The sequence below is a fragment of the Galeopterus variegatus genome, unplaced genomic scaffold, assembly GCF_000696425.1.
Source record: "Galeopterus variegatus unplaced genomic scaffold, G_variegatus-3.0.2 Scaffold596, whole genome shotgun sequence".
NCBI classification, from domain to species: domain Eukaryota; kingdom Metazoa; phylum Chordata; class Mammalia; order Dermoptera; family Cynocephalidae; genus Galeopterus; species Galeopterus variegatus.
This window is the reverse complement of record NW_007726707.1, coordinates 303,391-316,584: the sequence shown is the minus strand read 5'-3', so window position 1 is coordinate 316,584 and position 13,194 is coordinate 303,391. Positions and strand designations below refer to the sequence as shown.

At 39.4% G+C, this 13,194-nt stretch overlaps 1 protein-coding gene across 2 annotated transcripts in view; it reads left to right on the top strand.

The window, feature by feature from the left end:
- The window catches only part of NIT2 (nitrilase family, member 2), a 19,727-nt gene extending 17,539 nt beyond the window's left edge, over nt 1–2,188 (top strand). The window contains exons 9-10 of one of the 2 annotated variants that reach the window (XM_008570354.1): nt 1,542–1,597; nt 1,958–2,188. In XM_008570354.1, coding sequence (XP_008568576.1) covers nt 1,542–1,597; nt 1,958–2,049 — 148 coding nt within the window. In that variant the 3' untranslated portion in view covers nt 2,050–2,188. The other variant, XM_008570355.1, reaches the window with a different exon arrangement.
- The last annotated feature ends 11,006 nt before the right edge of the window (nt 2,189–13,194 follow it).

Genomic DNA, 13,194 nt, shown 5'->3' with positions numbered 1-13,194 from the left:
CAAGTCAAGGGTTAAGATCCCCTTACCGGTCATCTTTAAAAAAAAAAAAAAAGAACTTGGATGTTTTTTATATTACTTTTTTGATTTTGTTGTTGATGTTATTGTTTGGCGGCTGGCCAATACAGGGATCTGAACCTGTTACTTTGGTGTTATAAGGCTGTGCTCTAACCAGCTGAGGTAACCGGCCAGCCTACTTTTCTGTATGTACTTCTGCAATTTCTGAATAAGTATACCAATGTTAAGACTGAGAAGAGTTAAATATCACTACAGGGTCCCACAAGGTTCTCTCTTCTGACTTTAAAGGACCCAGAATTCAATATATGTGATGGGGAGGCCTTGGAAGAGATGACTAGTGACCGAGTCTCAGTGATCCTCCTGTCCATTAGGGTTTGAGGGCATTGAGGACTGGGAAGGTTAAGTTGCCTTGAAAATGTTCTTGAACTTGCTTCAAGTTCTTCTGTCTGGTTGCTAGTGATAGGCGTCCTGGCCTCTGCCTCTCGGGCAGCTCTGCTGCATAGCCAGTTCTCCTGGGGACTCTGTTACTGATCGAGCTGGCTGCTTCTGAAACGAGGTAGTTGTATATGATTTGCCTTCATTTTTCCTTCTGCAGGGTTTGAAGGTGCCTAGGGTTAACATAAAGATCTTTGAATGCCAGGGATAATGGGCAAGAATTAGAAAAATTAGAAAAGAACAGAAAGGAATTCAGTTAAACAGCATTAATGGTGGTGTTTGTAGCTCATTTGTGCCAAAAGTCTGTTTATCCGGTAAGCAGAACCAGTTATTATATCAGTTTGTTTATGTCAGATGACTTTGGAGAACTTCCATTTCAGTAGACCTATTTTTGAACCCCTACTCTGGGCCAAGAGACTAAGCCCTGGAGATCGTTTTCCAGCTCAGCCTTCCCCTGGATACATGAAGAGTATTGCTGTTTCCTAGTGTGGGGCTCCTGCCAGCGTATTGGTCCCCTACCACTTCTACCCAGATCCCACAAGTTGAAATCTTTCCCTGAAATCTGAAACTGAAACCTATTATCTTAGGATCCAAGGATCGTAGGCACATGGGCAGAGATCCCAGCAGACCTGCCCAGACTCAGCCTCATCCCCTCAGGTGGGTTAGCAGCCCGGGTGGGCCAGAGCAGATGTAGACAGCTTGTGAAGGCGTCTCACGGAAGTGTGCTTATGTGGGGACAGGACGGAGCCTCCTGTTGGTTATAGGTAGCTCTAGTCCCAGATGTTTATAATTATAGAATAACGACTATTTCCTAGCAGTTTACAAAATATACTCCATAATTTTCTCACTACACCCTCATGAAGCTCTTATTTCTACTTTATAGATTAGAAAATGGAGACTCCAGATGACTTGCCATAAGGTCCTGTGGCTCCTTAAATGATCGAACAGGAATTTATACCCCTACCTTCTTGTTTTCAGTCTCAGATTCTTTCCCCTTTGGCTTGTGAGAGAGATGGGGAGGAAAAACTTAGAGATCTTGAATATCACCAAACATCAGTGAATCCACTTATTCTCCCCTGAATCTTTTTCAGGGGGGAAGTCCTAGCCAAAGCTGGAACTGAAGAAACGATCGTGTATTCAGACATAGGTAAGATTTGCTCAGCACAGTTTAGGTCTGTGGGTCCCTATTGCTCTGAGGCCAGATTTCATAACTATGAAAGCCCTGTCACCTGGAAGGGCTCCTTCACACCCCTCCTCATTTATCCTTGAGGATATTCTAGGGTCTGGTTCTCCAACCAGTCCCTGCGGGCTGCAGCTAAGCTTGAGTTTTCTTGGTTTGGTTTGCAGTGACTCCAGGTCCAGTGCCAGGCCGTCTTGCACCTAGACAAGGCCTGTGTTACTGAGTTACTTGCTGAGACTCTGGTGGTTTTTACAGTTTGGGGAAAAAAATCTCCTTGGTTAGTGAGGAGTTGCAAATTATTAATAGTGCACTTTCCTGTTTTTGCAGACCTGAAGAAGTTGGCTGAAATACGCCAGCAAATCCCCATTTTTAGACAGAAGCGATCAGACCTCTATGCAGTGGAAGTGAAAAAGCCCTAAGATTTGTGTTTCTAACATGTCACGAAACAGGAAGATATGATTCTGCAACGTAATCAACTCTGGTGGCTCAGTTGGTTAGGGCACAGTGTTATAACACCAAGGTCAAGGGTTTGGATCCCCATACTGACCAGCTGCAAAATAAATAAATTAACAAATAAATAATCTACTTCGTATTGAATTCTTTAATGGAGATCCATTTTTTTTTTTTTAATTTCAGCCTTTTCCTTTCCTGGGAGCTCTGTTGAGATGAGGGAGCATCAGCGCACTGCCATTCTTCACACCCTATTAAATAGTGATAAAAGGCTGGCACACAGGCTGGCATCAAAGAGCAGGAGGAGAAGGGGCTGGCTCTGGAGCTTCTTCCATACTTAAATTGCCTCCAAGCATTTGGTAAAAGTATCAGATCTTGGTGTTCTGGTGGTTGATTGGCCTAATACAAATATATTTGTGTCATGAACCTCTTATCCCACTTGCTGGAGTTAGAATTCATTATCTAGAAAACTTGGGCTTGTGTTATTCTTTTCCAAGCAGTACCTTAAAGTTATAGTGTTTGGTCCATGTGTAGCTGTGGGAAGCAAGTTGATGGATCTTTGGTGTTTGCCAGAGGAGGTGGCAGCCCCTCCCTTCCTAGCAACTTTTGGGCTCTTCAAATTCAAGAAGTGAATGATTCAATTCCAGGCTCTCCTGGTCTTAGGGGAAAGACTGGGTAAACAGTGAGCCCCGTGGGAGAATGGCAGTGGTGGCATTTGGTGAAGGCAGCTTAGTATGAATCTCTGCAAAAGGTTTTCTTGATAGGATTGAGTATCTAAAAATGTCATCTTTTTCATTTTGCTTTTCTCCCTAATAACGCTTTCTAACTCCCTAGATAACCACCGAGCTGAGTGGTTCTCAGACTTTCTGGTTTCAGAATCCTATTTTGCACAATTAAAAATTAAAGACTTCAGTAAGTTTTTGTTTATGTATGTTATAGCTAGAGGTGGGCTGGTAATTGTTTAACAACCAGTTGTCTGAGAAAAAGCCAATTTCATAGTAGCATTTGCTGATTTCTTTGGTGTGATTACTTCATGATGGCCAAGTTCAAGCTATCAACACGACGCCCCTAGACAGAGGTGGAAATAGAGGTGCAAAACTGGCTCTTGTGAGCTGGTGCCATTCTGCCTTAGCACACCACTGGTTACATAGGTATATATTTACCGTACTGGAAAATAAAACTAAGAAAATTTTGCAGTGACTGTGGTGAGCTACCCACGTGGAAATGGTGTTTTTGGTGTGCTCTTTATCTGGTTACTGCTGGGTTTGGCTTCTGTTGGCTCCATACCTCAGAAAAATGGCTAGTCTCTGTAGCAGCAGTCACAGCCACCGTGCAGATGGCATGCCAGACTCTCAACTGCATTGACACAAGAAGAGCCACCAGCAAAAACAAAAAAATGTAAATAAGAAGGGGTCCTCTCTCTCCACAAAGCATACTCCAGAGTAACAGAAGAAGCATCTGATTTATGATAATAGGGGAGGATTTGAACATACCTGTCTCAGTACTGGACAGATTATCTAGGCAACAAACCAGCATAGAAACAGTTCATCTATCAGATGGAGAGAACAAATCTATGGTTATTAGAGGGAGGGGCAGGGGGAAGTGAGGCAGAGGAAGGGGACACTGACATCATTGATTGGAGACTTTTTTTCATTTCCAATATTGGTGTTTAGTAATAAAATTTTCTCTAAGTTTTGCTTTAGTTGCATCCCCAACCTTTGATATTTTGGTTTTTTATTTTACTTTGGTTCAAAATACTGGATAATTTCCTTTTTAATTTCTTCTTTGATTCAAGAGTCATTTATGTTATTTGGTTTCTAAATGTTTGGGGACTTTCTATATCTTTCTGTTAGTAATTTCTAATATGATTCCTTTCTGGCCAGATAACATACTTTGTATAATTTGAATCCTTTAAAATTTGTTGAGACTTGTCTTATGTCCTAAAGTATGTGCTATCTTAGTAAACCTTCCATATGCAGATGAAAAGAATTTATATTCTACTGTTGTTTGGTGGAGTGTCCTGTAAATGTCAGTTAAGTCACATTGGTTGGTAGTTTTTTTAGTCTTCTATTTTGTTGAGACTTGTCTTATGTCCTAAAGTATGTGCTATCTTAGTAAACCTTCCATATGCAGTTGAAAAGAATTTATATTCTACTGTTGTTTGGTGGAGTGTCCTGTAAATGTCAGTTAAGTCACATTGGTTGGTAGTTTTTTTAGTCTTCTATATCTGTACTCATTTTCTGTGTGTTTTTTCCTATCAGTTATTAACAGAGGGGTGTTGATATCTCTGACTGTAATTGTGGATTTGTCTATTTCTCATTATAGTTCCATCAGTTTTTGTTTCATGTATTTTGAAGCGCTGTTATTAGATGCATAAATATTTAATGCTCATGTGTCCTCTTGGTGAATTGACTGTTTTCCCATTATAAAATAACCCTATTATTTTTGCTCTAAAGATGACTTTGTCTAATTTTAATAATGCTGCTGCAAATTTATTTTGATTGGTATTGCTATGGTATATGTTTTTGCATCCACCCTGTTAATTTTGGCCTATTTGTATCTCCGTATTTAAAGGGGATTTCTTTTAGGCAACATATGGTTGATTCATGCATTTTTATACCATCTGATGATCTCTGCCTTTTAGTTGGGGTGTTTAGACCATTTACATTTAATGTGTTTGTCCATATGGTTGGCATTAAATCTACTATCTTTCTATTTTGTGTTTATCTGAATTGTTCTATGTTTCTGTTTTCTTCCTCTTCTTTCTTTTGTATTAACTGAATAGTGCTCTGTGATTTCACTTTGTATCCTTTGTTGCAGTATATATTATAATGCTTTCTTGTGTTGCTATTATTATAATGGTTGCTTTACCATTTATAGTATACATCCTTAACATATCACAGTCTAACTTCAATTCATACACCACTTAACATATAAGAATCTTACAACAGGTCTGGTCAGTAAGCTCAGTTGGTTAGAATGCAGTGTTTTAACGCCAAAGTCAAGGGTTCAGATCCCCATATGCCCAGCCACCAAAACAAACAAAAAAGGAATCTTACAATGATATAATTTATTTCATCTCTCTCTTCCTTTGTATTTTTGTACATTGTATTTCAACTTATGTATGAACTGCTCAATACAATGCTATTTTTGTTTGAAATAGCCAATAATCTGTTAAAGATATTTAAAAAGTAGATAAATGTCTTTTATGTTTAACAACGTATTTACTATTTCTAGTACTCTTCATTATTTTGTGTTGATTATTTTCCTTCTACATGAAGGACTTCCTTTAACATTTCTTATAATGTAGGTCTGCTGGTGATGAATTATTTCAGCTTTTGTATGTCTGAAAAAGTTTTTATTTTGCCTTCACTTTATAAGAGATATTTTCACTGGTTATAGAATTCTAGGCTCACCTTTGTTTTTTCTTTCAATGAACTAGATATGCTGCTCCATTGCTATCTGGCTGGCATCCAGCTTGCATTCTCAGAGGGGAAGTATACTGTCATTCTCCTTCTTTATTCTTCTATATAATATCTTTTTTTCTCTGCCTGCTTTTAAGATTTTCTCTCCATCACTGATTTACAGAATTTGGTTACAGTGTGCTTTGGTGTAGTTTTCTTCATGTATCTTGTGTTTGGGGGTTCTTTGAAATTTGCAGATCTTTGTGTTTATATTTTTTTATTAAATTTGGAACATTATCAGACATTTTTTACAGTATTTTTTCTGAATCCCTCCCTTTGGGGATTCCAATTTTACATAAATTTGGCTGCTTGAAATTATCCCAACAACTCATTGATGCTGTTCTTTTTTTTCCCCAGTCTTTTTTCTGTATATTTCATTTTGATTATTTTCTATATTTTAAAGTTTTTTTTTTCTTTGTCAGTGTCTTATATGCTGTGATCCTCTCCAGTGTACGTTTCAAATTAGGTGTTATGTGTCTCTTTAGAAGTTTGCTGTGTCTTTTTAATAATAAAATTTTTTCCATGCCTCTTTTTCACATGTCTAATCTGCCTTTTATCTTCTTGAACATACAGAATACAGGTTTAACAACTGGCTGTTTTAATGTCCTTATCTGCTAATTCTATCATCTATGTTATATTTCTGGGCCTGTGTGTATTGATCAATTTTTCCCCTCATTATGGATTCTGTTTTCTTGCATCTTTAAATGCTTGATAATTTTTGATTGGATGCCAGACGTGAATTCTCCCTTGTTGAGTACTGGATATTTTTGTATTTCTACAAATATTCTTGAGCTTTGTTTTAGGCTTCAGTTACTTGGAAATGGTTTGTTCTTTTTGAGGCTTTGAAGCTTTATGATGTGAGCCTGGGAGGCCTCCCTTCTTGGACTTCTTCTTATTCCTGAAAGAACTCCTGGGTGATTTCCTCCAAAGAGCTGCTCAGAATAGTTTGATAACCAGTGGACAAGCCATGCTAGCTATTTTGTTGATGCTATAGAAGCAAAGATGCTTTCCCTTGAAGTAGCATCCCTACAGCAGATAAGGCAGATGGATGCTAAAATTTATTTTTGTATTTCCTTAAATGAATTATCTTCTTATCCTTTTAGTGTTTTATCAGGTGATCTTGCCTTCTGATACGCTGGAAGAACATGAAAAGAAATGAATGAAGTAGGCATCTTCTATAACTAGTATGTAACATTTTATTCTTAGTGTGTGTGGTAACCTGGTCCTTGATTTTACCTTTTAGAAAGTGATATGATCAAAATGAACTCTCGATTCCCACTTGGAATGGGAGAACATTGTAGTCTCAGGACATGAAAATGTTGGACTAACTGCCAGTCCCCTGTACTGCTTGACTTGCTAATGATTATATCATTACATGTATATAATAGTATATATCATATCATTACATATATATCACATATATGTGATTATATGATATTACATTATACATAAATTTTTTGCATAATACTTTGAAGTCTGCTATCACATGTTGGACCTCTGTCCCTTGCAATTTGGGTAAGGCAACACAGTTAACTGAGTGAATCCCTCGCAGAGATGACCTGCGTTGAAATAGGATGTCCTGTTAGTCATGAAAGTACTGCTCAACTTGGACCTAGCTATTTGAAGCTGAGAGCTAACAGATAGTGGATGTTGTGTTGGTTGCAAATGAATAAATTAGTTACATTACAGGATTTTAAATGACTGAATAATAGAGTATGACATCAAGTGAGTATTTAGGGAAGGACTCCTTGCTGCTACCACAAGTTTGGTCTGTACAAAGTATACAAAGTAAAAGAATTGTTTAGACAAGACTTTAGGTTTCAGGATGAATATTCTACTCTACTGGTACTGGTTTTAAGTCTTTTATGCTACTCGTTAAGCACTGCTGGGTAGGTTTGGGTGGTGAGTGGGTATGATGAAGCCAGGGGAGGGACAGGGAAAAGATGATATGTGTTCCGTGAAGTCTGCACGAACCAACATATTGCCAGTGCCGCAGGCTTAGTATGGCCTCTTCTCGCTTATAGCCTCATAACCATTGCTGTGTTTCAATTTCATGTTTCTTGTCAAATTATTATCTTTATTCAGTTCTGTTTCTTCTTGAGTAAAGGTTGGAGGGTAGGAAAAAGCTAGTTGTTAGAAGAAAATGCACTTTAGAATAAAATGGTCTGGTTAAAATCAGGAATTAAGAAGTTGTCTCGGATGTACAGTCAAATAACTAAAACACATACATATAAAAACTACTTGTTCAATGATTTACTTTGCAGCTAGTTCATAATCCATCAGATGAACAAGAATCTTCAAAACTAGAGTATGGTGTGCAAGGTGCAGAAATATTCCAAGTGTTATGATCCTAGTTTCTCTTTAAATATTTGAAATACTCCAAATACATTTTTCTGTTCAACTATCTTTTTAACACTGTGTCTATAGATTCATTATCAAAGTTTCTCCCTCAAAACTAAACTGTGCCATCCTGTAAACCACCTTCTTTCCTTTTATTCACCCAATTTTTTAAAGGAGTCATTTCTGCTCACTGGACAATTCTTGGCTTTTAGTTTCTTTTCAGACCCCTGCAGCCAGATTCTGCCCTGGCCATTCCAATGACACTTCCCTGGCAAAGATTACTAATGATCCATTTACAGAACTGTCCATTTGGCCTCTCTCAAACCTAAGACCATTGATGTGACATTGTTCTGTCTCTCTGATCACTTTTTCATTGATACCTTTACTTGTCCCATAGATGTTGGTTTCCTGGTTTTGTTTTTAGCCACTTTGTATTTTACATTTTGTCCTGAAGTAATTTCATCTGTATGCATGACTTTTTAATAAAAACTAATAATTCGCATACATGGAGCTCCACTATTGGCTTCTCCCCACTTGTGTAAAAACAGCTTCATTTTGCTGGAATGTAACTTGGATGGTTCATTTTCAGCTCAGACTCATTTATGACCCTTCACTTAGATTTTTGTTGTGTGATTGTTTCTCCGTGTTCTAGAATACTCCTTACCTAAATCCTATTAATCCTTTAAAGCCTACCAGAATTTATTACTCTTGTGTTTACATGGCACTTTGTACATAACTTTGATATGGCACTAAAACTGTCATCTAGTTTTTGATCTCCTTTATGTTCTTTATGAGGCCTTTATGTTCACGTTTTTTGGCTAATTCTCACGTTGATGGGTGCTTAGTAGATGTTGAATTGAAATGAATTTATTCCTACAGGTTGCAGTTGTTCACTTGCAAATTTTCTGGCCAAATAACTTTTAGATATTCTGAAATGATTCCCTTACCCTAAAGGATTAGAATGTGGGAAGATCCTGGGACATGATGCAACTTCATATACTTCAGAGTTGGATGGGACCTTCATTTACTTAAGATCACACATCCAGTAGGAAGCAGCGTTTAGTTAGAACAAAGGTCACTCAATGCACAGGCCAGTAATACTTTACCCTGTGCCATGCTGTTGTCTAAAACAAACACTGTAATCCTTTAATCTGGTGAAAGATTAAGCTTGAGATGAATTAATAAATGTACAAACATGTAGAGATGGGGAGTCACTTCTCCGTGATTCTCTACATAATCTTGTCAACAGAAGCATCACTGTTTTTGTTGCAGATTATCATTTCAAGGATGTTTGCATAATGGACAGGTTTGCAAGATAGAGACTGTCTCCCTCTGGAGCACAGGACGGGTTTGCTTACTATCCAGTATAATAAGAATAATGTTTTCCTCTTATGTGAAAGGCAGGTTTGCTTGCGGCCAGCTCAGTAAAGATTTAGGCTGTGACACAAACCCACCGCATATGGATTATCTACCTAGATCACTTCATGTCATTCCTGTGGGTTCTGGGACAGAAGCTCGTGTTGCTTGCTGTGCTCTAAACAATTAAGTCCATTGTCTGACCCAGGAGTCTCATGTCTTCTACCAGCATTCAGGAAACTAGTTCGCAAGGATAAATCTTAGACCCTTTACAGTTGACACAGAGCGGATATTGAGAAGTAAAATCAGGGAAAGTCGTTTAATACAGCAGTTCATAGATAATTTAGGCCATGAGTCATCTCTGCATAGAATTCCACCATGCTCTATTCTGGTCCCCCTTGCCTTAAGCCTTTCACCTTCCAATACAATGCCCAGGAGTCACAGTCTTTCTCCCTGTATTTGCTTTAGGTAAACCCTCCCATGGCCTTCTAGGACAACACTCTCACGGTCATGTAGTCTTTAAGTACCAACAACAAAGGGACTGGAGAAATTGAGCTTTGTGTCCCTGATCTCTGAAAGGCAACAATCATGTTGGCGCTTAGCCTACCCCCACCTTTAACTTCCTGCCCTCGTTTTGTTGGAGCCAGGCACCAGCATAAAGACCATCTAGAAAGGTCGAACAGCAGTAGCTCTCAACTTCCGATGTAATTTGTGCACTGTCACTTTAAAATCAGACTATTTTCATGCTGCCTGAAGAGTTTCAAAATGTTTGAAAATAGTGTCTTCTTTTTGATGCCTCTTCTAGGGTATTGGCAGAGGGATCTTGCTGTAGATTGGATGTCCCCCCTGAAAGCTTATTGAGACTTAATCCCCACTGTGACAGTGTTAGGAGGGTTGGAAATCCTATTATGGTAATTGAAAGGTGAGGGTTGGATTGTGAGGGTTGTACCATCATGAATGGATTAATCCATTCATGGAATAATGAGTGTGGTTCTGAGGGCTTTAAAAGGACAGCATGTGAGAAGCACTCTCTTTGCTCCTGCCATTTTTGCCATGTGATGCACTGCATAGCTGTAGAGTTACCAAGCACAAGGCCCTCACCAGATGTGTTTTTTGGACTTTGGAATTCCCAGCCTCCAAAACTGTATAAATAAATTTTATTTCTTTGTAAATTACCCAGATTCAGGTATTTTATTATAAGCAACAGAAACAGACTAATACAGATCTTGACTTTTACCTATTACCTAATGGGCAGCCTTTTGGCCTTATGATTATACCAGGATCACATGTATTTTAAATCACAAATACCCCAGCTCTTGAAACTCCAGTCTGTGGCCTAGGTGTACATTCACCTGCCTAAACCACCTTTGACCGATATTTGTGTACATGAAGTCATTCTACTTTGGGATACTCAAAAGAATCTGTAAGTCTCCCTCTTTGTGCACAATAGCCAAAGGACTGTATTAGTTTCCTATTGCTGCTATAACAAACTACTACAAATCTAGTAGCTTAAAACAGGAAGTTATTCTCATACTTCTGGAGGCCAGAAGTACGAAATCAGTTTCACTGGGCCAAAGTCAAGATGTTGGTAGGGCCAGGTGCTGCTCCAGGGCTGAATCCTTTGTCTTTTACAGTACCTGGTGGCTGCCAGCTTTCCTTGGCTTGTGGCCACATCACTCTGCCTCTCTGGTCACATTGCCTTTTCCTCTTTTTTCTGAACTCTCTCTCTTATAAGGACTCTTTTTTTTTTGACCGGTAAGGGGATTGCAGCCATTGGCATGGTGTGGTCTGCACCACGCTCAGCCAGTGAGCACACCGGCCATCCCTGTATAGGATCTGAACCCATGGCCGCAGCACTACCAGCGCCACACTCTCCCAAGTGAGCCACAGGGCCAGCCCTTATGAGGACTCTTTTGATTGCATTTTGGGTCACCCAGATAATCCAGGATAATTTCCCCATTTCCAGAACCTTAACCTAATCAATAAAGTCCATTTCTGCCCTCTAAGGTAACATTCGCAGGTCCCAGGGATGTGGATGTGAATATTTTGGGGGGAACTGTTAATCATCCTATGACACAGAGTGTGTTAAAACTTGCAAACAAATTCAAATCCTGCCACTTTTTTCACAAATTGGTTTAGCAGAGGACTGGGGACAGGGTTATTACCCACCACTCCCTCCAACCACTTCTAAGTTATTTCCTTATAAATACAAAGACCATACAACCCACTTTACCTAGGACAGTCTCGGGTAATTACTTTTATATGCAAAAGTTTCCTAGTTTGGCTAAATTACATGGTCTTCCTGTTTATAAACAGCTTTAAGATGACAATTAGTTGATTTCTACAGGTACAAAGTACTATTTAAACTGCAACTTGAGGGCCGGCCCGTGGCTCACTCGGGAGAGTGTGGTGCTAACAACACCAAGGCCACGGGTTCGGATCCCATATAGGGATGGCCGGTTGGCTCACTGGCTGAGCGTGGTACTGACAACACCAAGTCAAGGGTTAAGATCCCCTTACCGGTCATCTTAAAACAATTGTGCAAAGTTCGTATAACTTCGTATAATGTATGCTATACGAAGTTATTACGCGCTCCTGCTGACGGTTCGGATCCCATGTGGAGACCGGTTCCGCTCACTGGCTGAGCGTGGTGCGGGCGCAACACCAAGGGTTGCAATCCCGTTGCCGGTCCCTGGTACGGGCGCGACACCGAGGGTTGTGATCCCGTTACCGGTCAGTAAAAAAGACAAAAAAGGAAAAAAAATAAAAAATAAAAATCAAAGTTTCTTACTATTGTTTTGGGATTTTTTTTTTTGGCAGTTGGCTGGTAAGGGAGTCTGAACCATGTGACCTCGGTGTTACCAGCCGTCACTGAGCTAACCAGCCAACCTTTGTATTCACTATTTATACCACAAATATCAAGGACAGTAGAGATTCTTTCAGGTATGTTTTCTGAAAGACATGATGTGGATGAGAACTATGATGAAACTCACTGGTGAAACCAGCTTGAAGATAAACTTAGCCACAAGGTCCAGGTCTGACTGGAAACGTTCCAGGCTACTGTGCAAATATGGGTAAAGTATAGAGAAGGAATGCAGTAAGTTGGCTCTATGAGTTTGTACTAGCCCTCTGTGGAGCCTTGTTTCACAGTAGGAGGATGGATACTGAGTTTGAATTTGTTGTCCCCCCCAAAACATGTAGAAATCTGATCCCCAATGTGGCAGTGTTGGGAGCTGTATGAGTCATGGGGTCAGATCCCTTATGAATCTCTTCCTGGGGTGTGGGGTAGTGAGTTCTTACTCTATTAGTTCCCCTGAGCGCTGGTTGTTTAAAAGACCCTGGCACCTCTCCTCTCGCCATGGGATCTGCTTGTACCCACCAGCTCCCTGCCACTTTCTGCCATGAGTAGAAGCAGCCTGAGGCTGGCACCAGATACAGCTGTCCCAGATTCATAAGCTAAATAAACCTGTTTCTTTATAAATTACCCAGTCTCAGGTATTGTTATACAAAATGGACTAATACAGATTCTCTGACCAAAAACTCCACTATTCACACCAACGAACTTATTTTGCTTCATATACTAACAAGTCCAGTATGTCCCTATTTTCAAAGTTAGTTTGCACCCATAAAAGAATGATTGAATTTACCAAATAGTATAAGTGAATAAACTACCTATTTTTCTATTTAAAGAATAGATGGAAAAGCTTGAATGTAATATTTATTTGGTGAATTTACATGTGAGATAATTTACAAAAGAAAAGATACAGACAGATGCAGCTTTCAGTGCAGTTTCAAATATTTTCACAACAGGCAATAGTTCGTGAGAATTTGGAATGATAGTATTTAATGGCACATGCTTCAGTCTCCTTTGTGTTTTTCTACCCAACCCCAAGGGGAAAGAAGGGAGCAGAGTAGAAGAAAATGTCAGTGTCAATGTAAATGAAGCCATGCAAA